We start from the raw sequence: 16,979 nt of genomic DNA, 5'->3' as shown, positions 1-16,979 counted from the left end.
AAAACACAGAACACACAGGAATTTGTACAAACAGTGAAACACAAAATCAACACTTGCAACCCCTGCCCCAAAAAAGTGCCTAATTTAAAACTTAGCCTACAACTACAACTAATTAAAGCAATAAATGGATATATATATATATATATATATATATATATTGTCCTAAGTTAAAACTTAACCTAAACTGAATTAATTAAAAACTGATTTTCTACAACAACAACGAATTTAAAACTTATACCTAAAATAAGTCTAGTTAAAATTTAATTAAAACATAAACAAGTGAAAAAGCGGTAAGTTCGGCCGGGCCGAACTTTGGATACCCTCCACCATGCTAGGAACAAGAAATGAAAATATATGGAATATACCAAAAAGTGGACCTATATCGGCATTTCTAAAAACTGATTTTTTAAACCATAATACAAATTTTAGAAATTTTTAAAGGGTAATTATACCATCAGCCTTATTGCTAATGAGGGTGTATACACTTTATCCTCTGCAGGTGAAATGATTATAACAGAGTTTTAGAACCAAACTTAAAACGCGGAACAAATCAGATAACTATTTTAATATAAAAAGGGGGTTATATAGGGACTACCCCAAAAAGGATGCGAATATTAATAATTTTTGGTAAGGAAGTTTGTTACAATATACAAAGCAGCAAATTCGGTTGAAAATCGCGCTCAAGAACCCCAAAATACCGAAAATTGGGGGTACTCTTAAATGGGGGCTATCCGAAAAAATTGACCTATATTCATAATTTTTTGTGGAGGGATTTGGAACCTATTAAGAACCCAATGTACCAAATTTCAGCGTATTCCGTTGAAAAACGCGCTCAAGAACCCCAAAATACCGAAAATTGGGGGGTACCCTTATATGGGAGATATCCGAAAAAATTGACCTATATTTATAATTTTATGTGGAGAGATTTTGTACCCATTAAGAACTCGAAATACTAAATTACAGCCAATTTGGTAGAATAATACGATCAAAACCCCCAAAATACTGTAAATTAGGAGGTACCGTTATATGGGGGCTACCAGCAAAAGTGGACCTTTATGTATAATTTTTTATGGGGACATTTATTACCCAATAAGAACCCAATGTAGCAAATTTCAGCGTATTCGGTTGAAAAACGCACTCAAGAACCCCAAAATACCGAAAATTGGGGAGTACTGTTATATGGGAGCCATGCCTAAACGTGGACCGATATATCCCATCTTCGAACTTGACCTGCCTGCAGACAAAAGACAACCCTATGCAAAATTTCAGCATCTTATCTCAATTCCTTCAGAAGATAGCGTGATTACAACAGACGGACGGACATGGCTAGGTCGTCTTAGAATTTTACCCTGATCAAGAAAATATATACTTTATAGGGTCGGAAATGAATATTTCGATGAGTTACAAACGGAATGACAAAATTAATATACCCTCCATACTATGGTGGAGGGTATAAAAACTAAAAACTGTAAAACTTATACCTAAAATTTTTACTAACTAAACTCGAAATGAAATATAAAAACAAATTAAAACTGAATTGAAATACACAAACCAACACATTAAAACTTAAGCCTAAAATATTATAACCAAACCTGAAATCATGAAATTGAAATATTCAATCTAAAATACTACTAATACTAATAATCTACACCTAAAATATGTTAACCTATTGTACACAAAAAAACCCTATGTTCTGAAGAAAAACATAAAAGCTACAAAAAAACTTAACAATAAAAACCACTATGAAAGTGAATTAAATACAAAAAAGAACAGCAAATGTCTTTCTATTAAAAAAGGAAGTCAAGGGTGAAATAAGGTTACAAGGCTAAAAGTACAAAATCTAAAGTTAAACAAGTGAAAAAGCGTTAAGTTCGGCCGGGCCGAACTTTGTATACCCTCCACCATAGATATACTGACAGGTACTAGAAATGAAAATAAAGGAAACATACCAAAAAGTGGACCTATAACGACATGTCTAAAATCGGATTATGTAAACCATAATACAAATTTCAGAAATTTTTAATTGATAATTCAAATTTGAAGATGGGGAATATAGGGGGTTATATGGGGACTACCCCAAAAAGGGGGCGAATATTAATAATTTTTGGTAGAGAGATTTGGTACCTATTAAGAACTCAAAATACTAAATTACAGCTAATTCGGCGGAAAAATTCGATCAAACCCCCCAAAATTCTAAAAATTGGGAGGTACCATTAAAAGTACAAAATCTAAAGTTAAACAAGTGAAAAAGCGTTAAGTTCGGCCGGGCCGAACTTTGTATACCCTCCACCATAGATATACTGACAGGTACTAGAAATGAAAATAAAGGAAATATACCAAAAAGTGGACCTATAACGACATGTCTAAAATCGGATTATGTAAACCATAATACAAATTTCAGAAATTTTTAATTGATAATTCAAATTTGAAGATGGGGAATATCGGTCCACTCCTTCTGAAACCTCCACAGAGGCTAGGTCTAAATGCGACTATAGTTCATTATCGAACCTTACGTTCTAATTTTTTACCTCGCTATCCTCTGCAGGTGAAATGATTACACTAGAGTCTTAGAACCAAACTCAAAACGCGGAACATATCAGATAACTATATTAATATAAAAAAGGGGGTTATATGGGGACTACCCCAAAAAGGGGGCGAATATTAATAATTTTTGGTAGAGAGATTTGGTACCTATTAAGAACTCAAAATACTAAATTACAGCTAATTCGGCGGAAAAATACGATCAAAACCCCCAAAATTCTAAAAAATGGGAAGTACCATTATATAGGGGCTACCAGAAAAAGTGGACCTATATTTATAATTTTTTGTGGAGACATTAAGGTACCTATTAAGAACTCAAAACACTAAATTACAGCCAATTCGGCGGAAAAATACAACCAAAACCCCCAAAATACTGAAAATTAGGAGGTTCCGTTATATGGGGGCTGCCAGAAAATATGGACCTATACTTATATTTTTTTGTGGAGACATTTAGTATCTAATAAGAACCCAATGTACCAAATTTCAGCGAATTCGGCTGAAAAAGGCGCTCAAGAACCCTAAAATACCGAAATTTGCCGGGTACCCTTATATGGGAGCTATGCCTAAACGTGGACCGATATATCCCATCTTCGAACTTGACCTGCCTGCAGACAAAAGACAACCCTATGCAAAATTTCAGCACCCTATCTCAATTCCTTCAGAAGATAGCGTGACTACAACAGACGGACGGACGGACAGACGGACCTGGCTAGATCGTCTTAGAATTTTACCCTGATCATGAATATATATACTTTATAGGGTCGGAAATGAATATTTCGAGGAGTTACAAACGGAATGACAAAATTAATATACCCTCCATACTATGGTGGAGGGTATAAAAACATTTGGTCCTTAGCGAGCCGAATAAGTGAGGTTAAGAAAAAAAACTTAACCAAATTCCAAAAAATTATACATTTGGTGGAAAATTAATATGGCGGAAAATATATATATATATATATATATACAAAAATAAGCAGTGAGAGAAAAAATATTTTTTTTAAATACACTAGCAAAGAAAAGTGAAGTGGCAGTGAGAAAAAAATCGAAAAACAAATATATATATATATATATTTATATGTACATGTATGTTTACATAATTTAATTTTTTTCCTTTTTTTATAAAATTTTCTTTTCTCGAAACAACAATATCAAATAAATTTTAAAACACAGAAAACAATAATAACAACAACAACTTTTGAGCATACTGAAAAAAAACATAAATAAGAAAAGAAAAAAAAAGCCACCAATACAAAAAAAACTCAAAGTGACTACACATCAATAACACAACCACACAACTACAAACCACACCAAAGGAAAACCAGCCCGAAGCGGACGGACATCGACCCAGACCCCAGGACTAAAACTAAGGAGCTAAAACCCAGACCCAAAGGACACCCAAAGTGAGTACTTGTTTGGAATTTTTTCCCTCACGACATAAAAGGAGTATACGGCAGTCAGACAAATTTTTGATATTTGTACTGACCCATACAATCAAGTCGTACAGTAGAATACAACTATTCTGGCCTATTTTTTGTCGCCACCACGGTTCAACAGGTTGGGAAAAGACTTGTTTTTTGTTGAAATGGACCCCGACAACAACAAACAAATACCCGTTGGTTCTGGACAGACGTTTTTGCGGTAGCCTAGTATATAGGAAAATTAACGTTTCGTCCAGGCATCAAAAATTCGTAACCTCAAAACGCAAATGAGTTGGAAAATAACCCTCAAATTTTTGACATGGAAAAAGTTTTGTCTGGTGGACAGACACATAAACCTGCCATACCAATTTCTAACCCTAAAAATTTGAAATAATTTTTTTTGAAAAAAATTTTTTTCTTTGTTTTGTCTGGTGGACAGACACACTCACATGCCAATTATAACCCTAAAATTTGGATATCATTTGCTGGAAAAAAATCTTTTTTGTCTGGTGGACAGACACATAAACGTGCCAATATAACCCCAAACTTTTGAAACTTTTTTTGGAAAAAGTTGTTTTTGAACAAGTCGTCTGGTGGACAGACACACTCATATGCAAATTTATAACCCTAAAATTTTTTAATTATTTTTTGAGGAAACTGTTCGACAAAATTAGTCTGGTGGACAGACATACACATGCAATTTATAACCCTCAAATTCTGGTGGTGTCTGGTGGACTGGTGGACAGTCCACCAGGTGGACAGACATACACATACAAACTTTTAAAAAACGAAAACTCGTCTGGTGAACAGACATCACATACATACAATTTTTATTTATTTTTATTGAACATTGTTATAACCAGGACATAAAACTGATGTCCTTCTTGCATATCCAATAATCCTTATTTTCCATCTTTTTTAAATTCTTTTGCATCTGTCAAAGCCTCCGTAACTTTGAAGACCTCGAAAAAGTTTTTTTCTGTGACCCAAAATAATTTCGAGCTTTTATTGCTGAAATATTTTGCTGGTGAATTTTTATTCTTTTTTTTTGGAAAAAAATTTTTTGACACAGACTCCTGATCTGGACGAACAATCAAGACTCCTATTTTTTGTTTAACATACTCGCCTACTTCCAAACCCAATTTGGTCAGCATTTAACGGCGCCATCGGGAAATATTGTTTTTTTCATTTCTTGGCTTTGGTTGATAACACCGTTTCCTTCAGGATATTGACACAGCCGAATTCAGCGGTTACTCTCGCCAAAGATTCTAAGGACACAATTTTCGAAATTTTGCAAGTCAAAATTTCACTAAAATTTAACTTCTTTACGAATTTAGTCGTTTTCGTTGGGCTACATTCTCATTTTTGACATAAATCAAACATTTTTTGAAAAAACTCAAGCCCAAACTTTAAAATGGACAAAACTTTGTGCGATAAATTCGCCAATTGCGTCAATGACCTTCAGGATTATATTTCTATATTTTCAATTACGAACCCGGATGACACCATACATACGCTGGAAACTACTCGGATGGAATTAAACTCCACATGGGACCAGGTTAAGAGGGCTTACGTGGAATGTCGAGACCATACTCCGGAGAAGGAAGAGAAACCCATCGACAAGAACAAGTTAAGGAAACATTATATGGAGGCAATGGACGCGGTTACAGTGAATGACCCAAAATTGAGCAAGGTTGAAAAATTATTCCATCTGACACAGAAAACTTCTGGAGAAGCACGAGAGATCATTAGTAACGTTCCACACACCAACGATGGATTTGACTTAGTATGGAAAAATCTCATTGATCGGTATGAGAATAAAAGGATGCAAGTCAACGACTTAATCAAGACTCTTTTTAACTTGCCAAATGTTTCAACTGACTCAAGTCAAACTATGCAGAAGCTGCAGCGCACTGTAAATAGCTGTATTAAAACTTTGGAGACCCTCGATGTCGATGCTAAAGGATGGGATCCTATTTTAATCTATATTTGTTCGACGAAATTACAAAGAAATTTCCTGGAGGAGTTCGAGAATTCACTAACGGATTGCAAGCTTCTTCCAATATGGGAACAATTTGATGGTTTTTTGACAAACAAGTTCAAGACAATGGAATAGGTGGGGAACATAAAACCGTCCACGTCAAAAAGCAATCAATCAAAACCATCTGGGAACAACAAACCGAGATTTTTTAGCGCTTTTCAAACGAATGTTTCGAAAAATGGCAACAACTCTGGAGGAAAACAAACTCACTACACGCAGCCTCAATCAAATAGGGCACCTAGTCCTCAACAATGCCAATTATGCAAAGCCAATCACTTCATAAGCGATTGCAACGAATTCTTGAAAAAGAATGTGAATGATCGAATTCACTTGGTGAAAACCTCACACTTATGCTACAATTGCTTGTCATCCAACCATGGAGTAAAGGACTGCAAAAGTCGCTTTGGTTGTCGAACTTGTACAATGAGACATCACACTTTGTTACACAAGGGAACGGAAACCCAATCAACAAACACATACCTAGCTCGAGTGGAAGCACAACCTAGTAACAGTGCTGCCACTCTTACAAATCAAATACAGTCCACTATGAATCAAGAACCAACTACTGTCACTACTTTGACCCTTCAGAATACACACGTTGATACTCAACAATCAACTTTACTTTTTACAGCAATCGTACAAATTGAAACCAAAGGACAACTTTACGATTCCAGAGCGCTCATTGACTCTGGATCACAATCAACATTTATCTCGGAAAAAATGAAGAATCTTTTGAAACTGCCAACTCACAGCAACTTGATCAACTTAACAGGACTTAGTCAATTTGTTTCGGAAACTTCAACGAAGTCTTCCTTATTCACGATGAGATCTAAATACGACCCTAGCTTTAAACTGAAGGTATGGGCTCCAGTTTTACGAACGTTACCTTCAAATCTACCACCACAAAACTTAGATTTGTCATTGAGGACCCTTCTAAAACTGGCAGAGGACATAAAGGGTGTGTATCCAAGAGCCGCGAATATAATTTTAAATAATCTGTAAGTGGATGATGTATTAGCGAAAGAAGAATCCATCAAAGTTTGTAAGGGATTAACTGCCGCTTTAGCCTCGGCTGGATTTCAACTCATGAAGTGGGCATCAAACGACCACAGGATTATCGATTCTGACACGAATTGAAGCCTGCTTGAACTCTAGACCCTTAAGTCCGTCTAGCGAGGATCCCAACGATTTGTCGCCACTTACTCCGGGTCACTTTCTCATAGGCACATCCATCCTTACTCCACCCGAACCTGACATTTCAGATACGGACATTAGTTTAGTTAACCGTTGGAAGCGACTCAAGGTTATATCGCAGTATTTTTGCAACCGGTGGAAATTAGAGTATTTTCATGAGCTTTACAGACGGACTAAATGGAAGTACGAGAAGGATAACGTTAAAGAACGGGACTTAGTGGTAGTAAAAGACGACAGGTTAGCTCCTCATGAATGGAAGTTAGGTCGCATTCAGAAAACGTACCCAGGAACGGACCAAAACACGAGGGTTGTAGACATTCGGACTGTTGGTGGCAACATAAGCAGACCCATCACAAAAATAGTTAAATTGTTCTCCGACTGACTAGTCGGTCTTCACGGGGAAGAAGAACTTTGTACTCGCATCTTGTTTTTTCTTTCAGATATGGCCGCCTACTTACCAAACCAGGATTGGCTATTGGCAGAACGCAGCCCCAGCCCAGCCCGTAGACAGCCCAACCAGTCCCATTCCAACGATCGAAGACCACGGAGTAGGTCCAATGCTAGGCAGCCACAGCACCGCGACAGACCCAGTCATTGGCAGCACTCTTGCGGCTTATGCCAGGAGGATCACGCCCTCAGGGCCTGCTCCCGGTTTCGCGACCAGACCCCCTTCCAACGATATGAAACATAAGAGCGCCGGGGTTACTGTCGAAACCGCCTCGCGCGGAGCCACCTGGCGCCTGACTGTCATTCATTAACCAGTTGTCGTAGATGTCAGAATCGGCACCACACTGCTGCACGGGCCATCGCAACTCGAGGAGAGGCCACTAAATATCAAGGTTGCCACCGAACCCGCCTTCGCCTGGGACCTTGTTTTTGTGCCAACAGCAATGGTGCGTCCACGGGTTGACGGGATCGCGGGATTTAAAATTGTCAGAGCCATCATCAGCCAGTCTGCGACAATGTCCAAGGTTTCCTACGCCGCTTTCCGTCGCATGGGCCTGCCGGCAAGGACGTACCAAGGGGAGCGTTTCACAAGCTTCACGGTACTGCCCCGACGACCCACTAGTACCTGGTCCCTCAAGGTCAACGCCCTTATAATTGACGACCTCCCCCGAAGGATATCTTATAGGCAACGGGAAATCGCGACGTCTGACGTTCGCGTCTAGCGGCGTGACGCTAGAATAGATTTTATTCATTTTTGCTCAGCGTCATACTCAAAATTTCTCTCTTGCTCTCAATTGAGTTGCCATATTTTAGGTAAAAATCAACAGTGCTACCAAATTTCAATGAGAATTTATATCAAAACATATGGCAGTACTGTTAAAAAAACAAATATTTTCAAAGATTGTGGATGTTTTTTTAATGAATTATTAATAAAATGGAAGAAAAATAATTTTTTCAATAATTTTATCCAAATTCCTTGATATTATTGTTTATTAAATAATAAATTGATTTTGGTTTGCACAACGTAAAATTTTCTGTCAGAAAATGAAAACAAATAATTGACATTTTGTGCCGCTAACGCTAACTCTTTCGTTTGGTTTTCACGCCGGCGAAAAAGTATGACGCTGACTCGTGACTCTCTGGTTGCGTTTAGACTCACAGTCGTTTACCGTGTGTTTCTTAGAGTCTAAACGCAACCATAGAGTCTAGAGTCAGCGACAGTCGTTTGCCGTGTGTTTCTTATAGGCAACGGGAAATCGCGACGGCTGACGTTCGCGTCTAGCGGCATGACGCTAGAATAGATTTTATTCATTTTTGCTCAGCGTCATACTCAAAATTTCTCTCTTGCTCTCAATTGAGTTGCCATATTTTAGGTAAAAATCAACAGTGCTACCAAATTTCAATGTTTTTTAATGAATTATTAATAAAATGGAAGAAAAATATTTTTTTCAATAATTTTATCCAAATTCCTTGACATTATTGTTTATTAAATAATAAATTGATTTTGGTTTGCACAACGTAAAATTTTCTGTCAGAAAATTCAAACAAATAATTGCGTTTAGACTCTTAGAGTCTAAACGCAACCAGAGAGTCACGAGTCAGCGTCATACTTTTTCGCCGGCGTGAAAACCAAACGAAAGAGTTAGCGTTAGCGGCACAAAATGTCAATTATTTGTTTTCATTTTCTGAAAATTTTACGTTGTGCACACCAAAATCAATTTATTATTTAATAAACAATAATGTCAAGGAACTTGGATAAAATTATTGAAAAAACTATTTTTCTTTCATTTTATTATTAATTCGTTAAAAAACATCCACAATCTTTGAAAATTTTTGTTTTTTAACAGCACTGCCATATGTTTTGATATAAATTCTCATTGAGATTTGGTAGCACTGTTGATTTTTACCTAAAATATGGCAACTCAATTGAGAGCAAGAGAGAAATTTTGAGTATGACGCTGAGCAAAAATGAATAAAATCTATTCTAGCGTCATGCCGCTAGACGCGAACGTCAGCCGTCGCGATTTCCCGTTGCCAATAAGAAACACACGGCAAACGACTGTCGCTGACTCTAGACTCTATGGTTGCGTTTAGACTCTAAAAAATGCAATTTTCGCACACCAACACACATATGTTTATATAGCCACCGGTAAATTCCAATGCTGGATTCCAGTAAATAGGCATTGTTACAGCTCAAACTGGTTTGCTGTGACAATGCAAATTCGAAACTGACCTTTTAGTTTCGTTTCGGTTTTTTTAATTGCGCGCAACTAACAGTGCATTAAAACTTATGTCTAGAATTGTGCTAATTAAAATTTAAGTGAAACAAAAAACCCAATACTCTAAAACTTAAGCCTAAAATTATATACCTAAAACTGAATAGATTTACCTAAATAAATTGAAATGTTAAACCTAAAATAAATTATCCTAAACCTAATTAAAACCTATTGTGAATAATCTAAACATAACTTAAAGACAAAAAACCCTATGTTCTGTAAAAAATACCCAACCCAATAAGAATAAAAGCCAAAGTGAAATGAACCACAATACTAAACAGAACAAAAAATATCTTTATATTAAAAAGGAAGTCAAGAGTGAAAAAAGGTTTAAAGGTTAAAAGTACAAAGGCTAAAGTTAGAAAACAGAAGCCATGGCCCAAATATCAGGTAATTCAGGTGAATTTCTGAAAATGTACAACCCTGCAAATACATTTTCTGCCAAAAGCTGTTTTGTGGCGATTTCATCTAAACAAGTATAAGTATTTATTTTTTACGCCATTTGATATTAATTTTGTGTATTTTAGGAAAACTTTTATTTTTTTTTAAATTATATCGATGTCTTTGCCAAAGCTAACTATGGTAGTTTTTTTAATTCAATATATCTAAAAAATCTAGAAAAATTGCGGAATTTAGGAGACCCATATCTCAGAAAGCATGTATTTATTTGATAACAATATTATAATTATAACAATAATATAATATAACAATAATTAGAACAATATTATAATTTGGATTTAAACGTTTTAAATTGATACCCACATTGCCTTAAAAATCATGAGAAAATACAGGGATCCCAACGGAACTTTGGAGGCCCATACACCCCAAGGTCTACATGTGGTAAAAATTTCAACACGATCCGCGAGGGGGCCATAAATTAGCCACAATAAATTAGCTCTAATAGGAGACCAACATATCTTTTCGCGTCATTTTTAGGGAACACCCATTAATCTCTTCTTATGTTTATTTGCAAAATTTCTTATCTGACATAAAGTGGACTCGATGGTATGAAATTCCTTTTTGGATCATGACCATTTGAACAAAAATTCACTATTAATTTCATTGTGTTGCTCATAGAAGCGTCGTTGATTGAAATAAAAAAAATGACAAGCATGCACGTATAAGTCCCAATTGAGATTAGGCGAGTTTACTTCCGGCAAGGCTTTGTTTGTAGGAGAGATGGGTAAGTCCTACAGAAATGGGAAAAAAATTGCAAGTACCAGCAATTTTCTAGCAATTCGTTTTGTGTATTTTGTTTGTAGTGTCAGTTTCCACAAAAATAAAAAAGCATTCACAATTATTTGGCAAATTTTTTGTTTTCTCTTTTGAAATTTTCGCTTGCTTTTCCACTAGCAAATTTTTCTTTGCCAAATTTGCGAATCAAAATACAAAAGAAAAAAAACATCAAAAGTGTTTACATTTTAAAAGAATTTTTTAATATTTTATTTATTCTTTTATATATTTTGTTATATAAATTGCAAAAAATAAAAATTAAATTTCACTTGCACAAATTAAAACAACAGGTTGGTAAACAAATCCCGGCTATGTGTCAGTAAAACGAACATATTAAAAAGGAAATGTCAACAAAATTGTTTTCAACGAACAAAGTAAAAGCAGAATTTGCGTGTACCGCAAATTCTGAACAGGCAAAGTTTTGTTTTTCTTCATCGCATCCCTCTCGCTAACAAACTCAGAAATTGCCTGTTGGAAAGCAGACTAAAGAAATTCGAAAGTCGATTAAAAATCGACTTCGACTTTTTGACTTTTCAATACAAAAATTTGATTAATCGATTAGTCGAAAGTCGATTTACTTATCCCTATTAGGTTCATTTCTCAACGATTAACCTCAACTTTTAAAGTCTCCTGTGGTAATATTAAATAATGCGATTTACAAACCGTTTATTTGCCCAACATTTGGGATGGACTTTTAAAAAACATTGGCAGACACAAGGGAAGCGAATTCCAAATGATACTGGTGCCGTAAGTGATTTGGAAAAAGTTGGTATATTGGTAAAAAGTCCTAGCGATGTTATTACCGTTCGAGAAAGGTAAGTAAATTATTCGTTCTTGGTGTAATGTTAATTAAAAATCATTTTTTCTAGCTTAAAAACAAATGAAATATTTACAAATAGTAACTTAGCCTCGGTAGAGAGACATGAGCAACGATGTTACATGTATGCAAATCACAATGTTTTATTAGAGGGTTTACTGCAAGCACAAGTTTTAACAAATACAGTGAAAATTCATGGACTGCCAAAACCACTACAGGAGTTAATAGATAATATAAAGATTCCAAGCAGCGTTGAGCGAAATGTGGAACAAGCTGTTTTGAACTCGGATATTTATGACGCAGAACAAACTTTATTGTCCAGGAAACAAAACCCGAATCGCCCGGGTTATAAATATCCAAGAACGTATGGCCAATCACAGCTACGGCGTAAGTAAGTACATTAGATTTTTCCTGAAAATAGTTTTTGATACTATATTTATCACAGCCGAGTTTTATTAAATAAACTTCTAAATGAATGCGAAAAATTGTCGAGTGCCGATGTATCAACAAACCGGCGAATTATTGATGATGCGGTTTATAAAGTGACATTGCCAATAAATGAGTGTTTGCTCCAAATGAACATTACAGCTAATAAGATTATTACAACTCAAAAACCTATTGAACCACTTAAGGGGAGATTTGAATCTGAGCTGCCGGAGTTATACCCTACTAAAAGTACCATCTCCTTACCGCATGGAAACTGTTATACTCTAGAAACCAAATGTCGTAAGTAACGTGTTACCATATTATTTTGTGTACAATGTGTAGAATAATTTATTCACAGCACTAAGCAATGGAAAGTATTCCAACCCACATACTGTTATAACATTCTTTGACAAGGAAAACTTAAGAAATGTTCATGGAACAACTACTACTGGATCACAGTTTCAAAGCCGCACTTTACTTTCTGCCTTTGCTGTTGCAGCAACAAGAGCGAAACAATTATATGGAGTAACTATTTATATAAATTTAGTCTATACTTTCGTATAAAACAATTTATTTTCAGGACACCAACATAGAAAAAATACCAAAACCTATTGTTATTCAAAGTGTCCAAACGGATGGACGGACTTTTCATTTTGGAGTATTCCAGTTAAATACATTGATTATCGATGGGAAAACAGATTCGAAAAATTATTGGTTCCAGGAGGAAAACATTGATTTATATAAACATTGCAGCTACATAAATGGTCAGCCTCGCTTAGATGGTTGCGACAACAATGTGATCCGAAACCTTGCTGCTTTCTACAATAATATATAGATATTGAATGCAACTTTAACAAAAATATTAGAAACTCTATATTTGTTGTATATGAAATCGTACCATATTTAAGAATATAAAGTCAGCTCTTTTTTCAAGTCCAATGTTAAACGTTTGGACTTTGTTTACGTTTAATTAGGTTACCTTCATTAAAAAGTAGACGTATTGTGTTGAACACTATGATGGTACAAAAAATATTAAATATCCTCTGATTTCATAATTTCATCTATTAGAATAAATGTTCCTTTTCGATCTAGTATAAATTTTGCAAGAACGCTGAACTTATAAAATCTAATATAATATCATTTTTAAATGAGTAGTGCAACTTTATAATAAACTGGCTGTTGAAGTAGATTCTTTTCTATTCCTTCTCATATTCCACCATGATGCGGATTATGGTGTGTACGTGATCCCTTCGAAAGGGGAGGTCGCCCACTCGGTCGGCAGGGGTGGGAAAGTGAGGCGTGGGAACGTTCGAACAAAAAAATGGAAGTCACAATAATCGATTTTGACAGAGGCAGCTGATATCCCTGGATGGCCTTATTGTTGTAGCAGCCCTATTGCTTTTACTCAATGGGCTGAGGTAACAGACGTTGACCGAGTATAAGTAGGGTCTTTCAGATCGTAGACCACTCTGTCATGAAAACGGGATGAACTTATTAGAACGCCTTGGTGTCAAATAAATAAAATTACACGCTATGGTGTCTGTCAGTGGTTTATTGTTTGCTCTAAATAGGACATCAAAAATAATCATCATTATTCCATAGTGCAATTCATGTTAGAATTATAAAAGGTAACAGCAAAACCCAGCTGATTTGATTACAATGTAATTATAGTGTGAAATCAGTACTTCCGGATTATGGGGCTCCAAATGTCCAAAAACACCACCCACTTCTTATTAAATATTATTAAGACTACCACTCCGAAACATTTGAAATGTTTACTGCTGATAGTCCTTTTTGAGGAGAACTTCATACATCCGGAAATATGCGGTTCCAAATTTTTAAAAATAAGGCAATATGGTTTTTAATTGTTTGCTTTAAGGATTTTTATTTGATTGCCTTAAGGGACTCAGTTCGGATTGTTCTGGTTCAGCCCAGGGGGGTTACTCTGTATTGCGTTGCGAAAGCAAGTGCGATGCGAAAGCTAAATGCGTTAAGAGTACAATTTGGTACTCTGTAACGTTCGCGCAAACGCATTCGCAAACTAAATTGAAAATAGGGCAACACTGTCGCCACAATGTAAACAACGAAGAATGACAAAAGGAAACGTCAAAAATTTTTAAATGAAAACATATTTTTGTGTGGTACGAGTGTTTTTTTAAACAAAAATGATGAACGAATTAAAAAAAAAAGAATTTTATGAGATCTATCAAATATACTCTCCCTAAGTGACCACGGGTATGAAAATATAAGTACGAATTATGTGACAAATGTTTTCAAATATTTAATTTTTATAGATTTATATAAAATGTCTCAATAAATATTCGTTTATGTATTTTTTAAACGCTCGTCGTTTCAAATAGATCCACAACAATTCCAACTCCAATAAAAGAGGCCGCTGCTTTGAAATTGCTTGGACCTTTAATGGAGCTTACTTATATGTTTCGCTTCCTTTGCGTTTGCTATTTTGTTAACGCAAGATATTTGCGCTTAACGAACGAGTTTGACATGCGTTTTCGTATTACAGAGTGCGGTTATGCTACATTTGCGTAAAGTAGATGCGAAAGGAGATACGAAAACGAATTAGAGAGTACCAATTACGCGATGCGTTACAATTTTTCTCACGCATCGCAATACAGAGTAGCCCCCAGGTACGTATACTGTATCTGATTACACAAAGATTTTACTAGATTTTACTGGATGTCAATTCCACGTGAATTTACTCGCTATTTCCCTCCGACTTATTCTGAACAACATTTCCTGTGAATTTTTTCGCATTCTCGCTTTCGCCTTATTCTGAATGAAGTTCGAAAGCGAAAAAATCTGGGGGGTTACTCTGTATTGCGATGCGTGAGAAAAATTTTAACGCATCGCGAAATTGGTACTCTCTAATTCGTTTTCGTATCTCCTTTCGCATCTAGTTTACGCAAATGTGGCATCACCGCACTCTATAATACGAAAACGCATGTCAAACTCGTTCGTTAAGCGCAAATATCTTGCGTTAACAAAATAGCAAACGCAAAGGAAGCGAAACATATAAGTAAGCTCAATTAATTTTTTTATTTTTATATAAATTGTAAATTATTTTAAGTAAAAGGCAAAAAAGTCACAGTTGCAGACTCAGCAACGTCAGTTCCTACTTAAGTATTTTATGGGGCAACACAGTGATTTGGCAAAGGGACAGTTACACAAAAGATGTTTAAAAAGTAATGTATTATATTTTTTATATATATAAATGTGAAACTATGTGTGCATATTTACAGGTTGGTGTTGATAACCACCTTGTCCAAGCAATTTCAAAGCAGCGGCCTCTTTTATTGGGATTGGAATTGTTGTGGATCTATTTGGAAAGACGAGCGTTTAATAAATACATAAACGAATCTTTATTGAGACGAACATTTTGTATAAATCTATAAAAATTAAATATTTGAAAATGTTTGTCACATAATTCATTTATTTTAATACCCGTGGTCACTTAGGGAGAGTATATTTGATCGATCTCATAAATTTCTGTTTTTGTTTTTAATTCGTTCATCATTTTTGTTTAAAAAAACACTCGTACCACACAAAAAAATGTTTTCATTTAAAATTTTTTGACGTTTCCTTTTGTCATTCTTCGTTACTGTTTACTTTGTGGCGACAGTGATTTTTGATTTAGTTTGCGAATGCGTTTGCGTGAGCGTTACAGAGTACCAAATTGTACTGTTAACGCATTTAGCTTTCGCATCGCACTTGCTTTCGCAACGCAATACAGAGTAACCCCCCTGCTTTGGGGGAAAATTAGGTATTCTGGATTACAGGAAGTAGGAGAATGAGATGAAATTTTGTGCGAAATTTTTCGCTAATAAATCTAAGGGGGTTGGTTGCAAAAACATAAGCAATAAATATTTATATAAAAAATATTTACACAATACTTATTCTATGACGATTTAGAATATTATAAATGATAGTAAGCAAATTTTTAAATGGAAAACAACACATAAAGTGCCATTGGAAATCCTATTGATAACGATGCCTGCTGAACAAAATATTGCCAAGGAGTGTATGAAGGTAATAAGGAATATTTAAGTCGAGTTTCATGCATTTTGGAGGCGAAATACAGACATTTTGAGAGAGGATCTGTCTCTCCGTCTCTCAAGAAAAAATAAAAAATTATGAAAGAACAAAATTAAAGCTAAAAAAAAAATTTTTCAAATTTATCGTGTGCATGATTTGAAGGATGAAAAAAGGAGTAGGAGCAAATCATAACTGGCAACTTTAAGAATTTGGGGAGATAAATGTAGAAATTAAATAAAAAGGCACACAATTATGTAGTGAAATAATAAACTGTGAATTAACTCAATCGCAGATGATCTTTCCATTATTCGTTGTGTTTTTATCATCATAAAAAATGTTCTTTTATTTGTAATCTATTGTAGTTGTTGCACCAAATTGCATCAAAACAATGAACAGCTGTGCCATATTGTAGGTTTGCCATAATTTTTAACTTTAATTTATTTTCTTTTAATTACAGAGCATTTATACAGCGGATTATTGATATTTCACATTTGTATTGTTATAAAGTTTAAATAACAATAAAAAGTAAACAT

The 16,979-nt window shown here is 35.2% G+C and overlaps 1 protein-coding gene across 1 annotated transcript; it reads left to right on the top strand.

Annotated features, from left to right (window-relative positions):
- The first annotated feature begins 11,791 nt into the window (after window positions 1–11,791).
- Window positions 11,792–13,228, top strand: LOC133332668 (large ribosomal subunit protein mL37). The gene is made up of 5 exons (XM_061541047.1): window positions 11,792–11,965; window positions 12,050–12,358; window positions 12,413–12,693; window positions 12,752–12,918; window positions 12,974–13,228. The coding sequence occupies exons 1-5, from the start codon at window positions 11,799–11,801 to the stop codon at window positions 13,226–13,228; spliced, it is 1,179 nt and encodes a 392-aa protein (XP_061397031.1). The 5' UTR covers window positions 11,792–11,798.
- Window positions 13,229–16,979: the final 3,751 nt, after the last annotated feature.

Source organism: Musca vetustissima, unplaced genomic scaffold (assembly GCF_032173495.1).
Source record: "Musca vetustissima isolate MV318-11 ecotype Yass unplaced genomic scaffold, APGP_CSIRO_Mvet_v1 utg86925, whole genome shotgun sequence".
NCBI classification, from domain to species: domain Eukaryota; kingdom Metazoa; phylum Arthropoda; class Insecta; order Diptera; family Muscidae; genus Musca; species Musca vetustissima.
The sequence above is the reverse complement of the archived record's forward strand: the minus strand, read 5'-3'. Positions and strand labels throughout refer to the sequence as shown.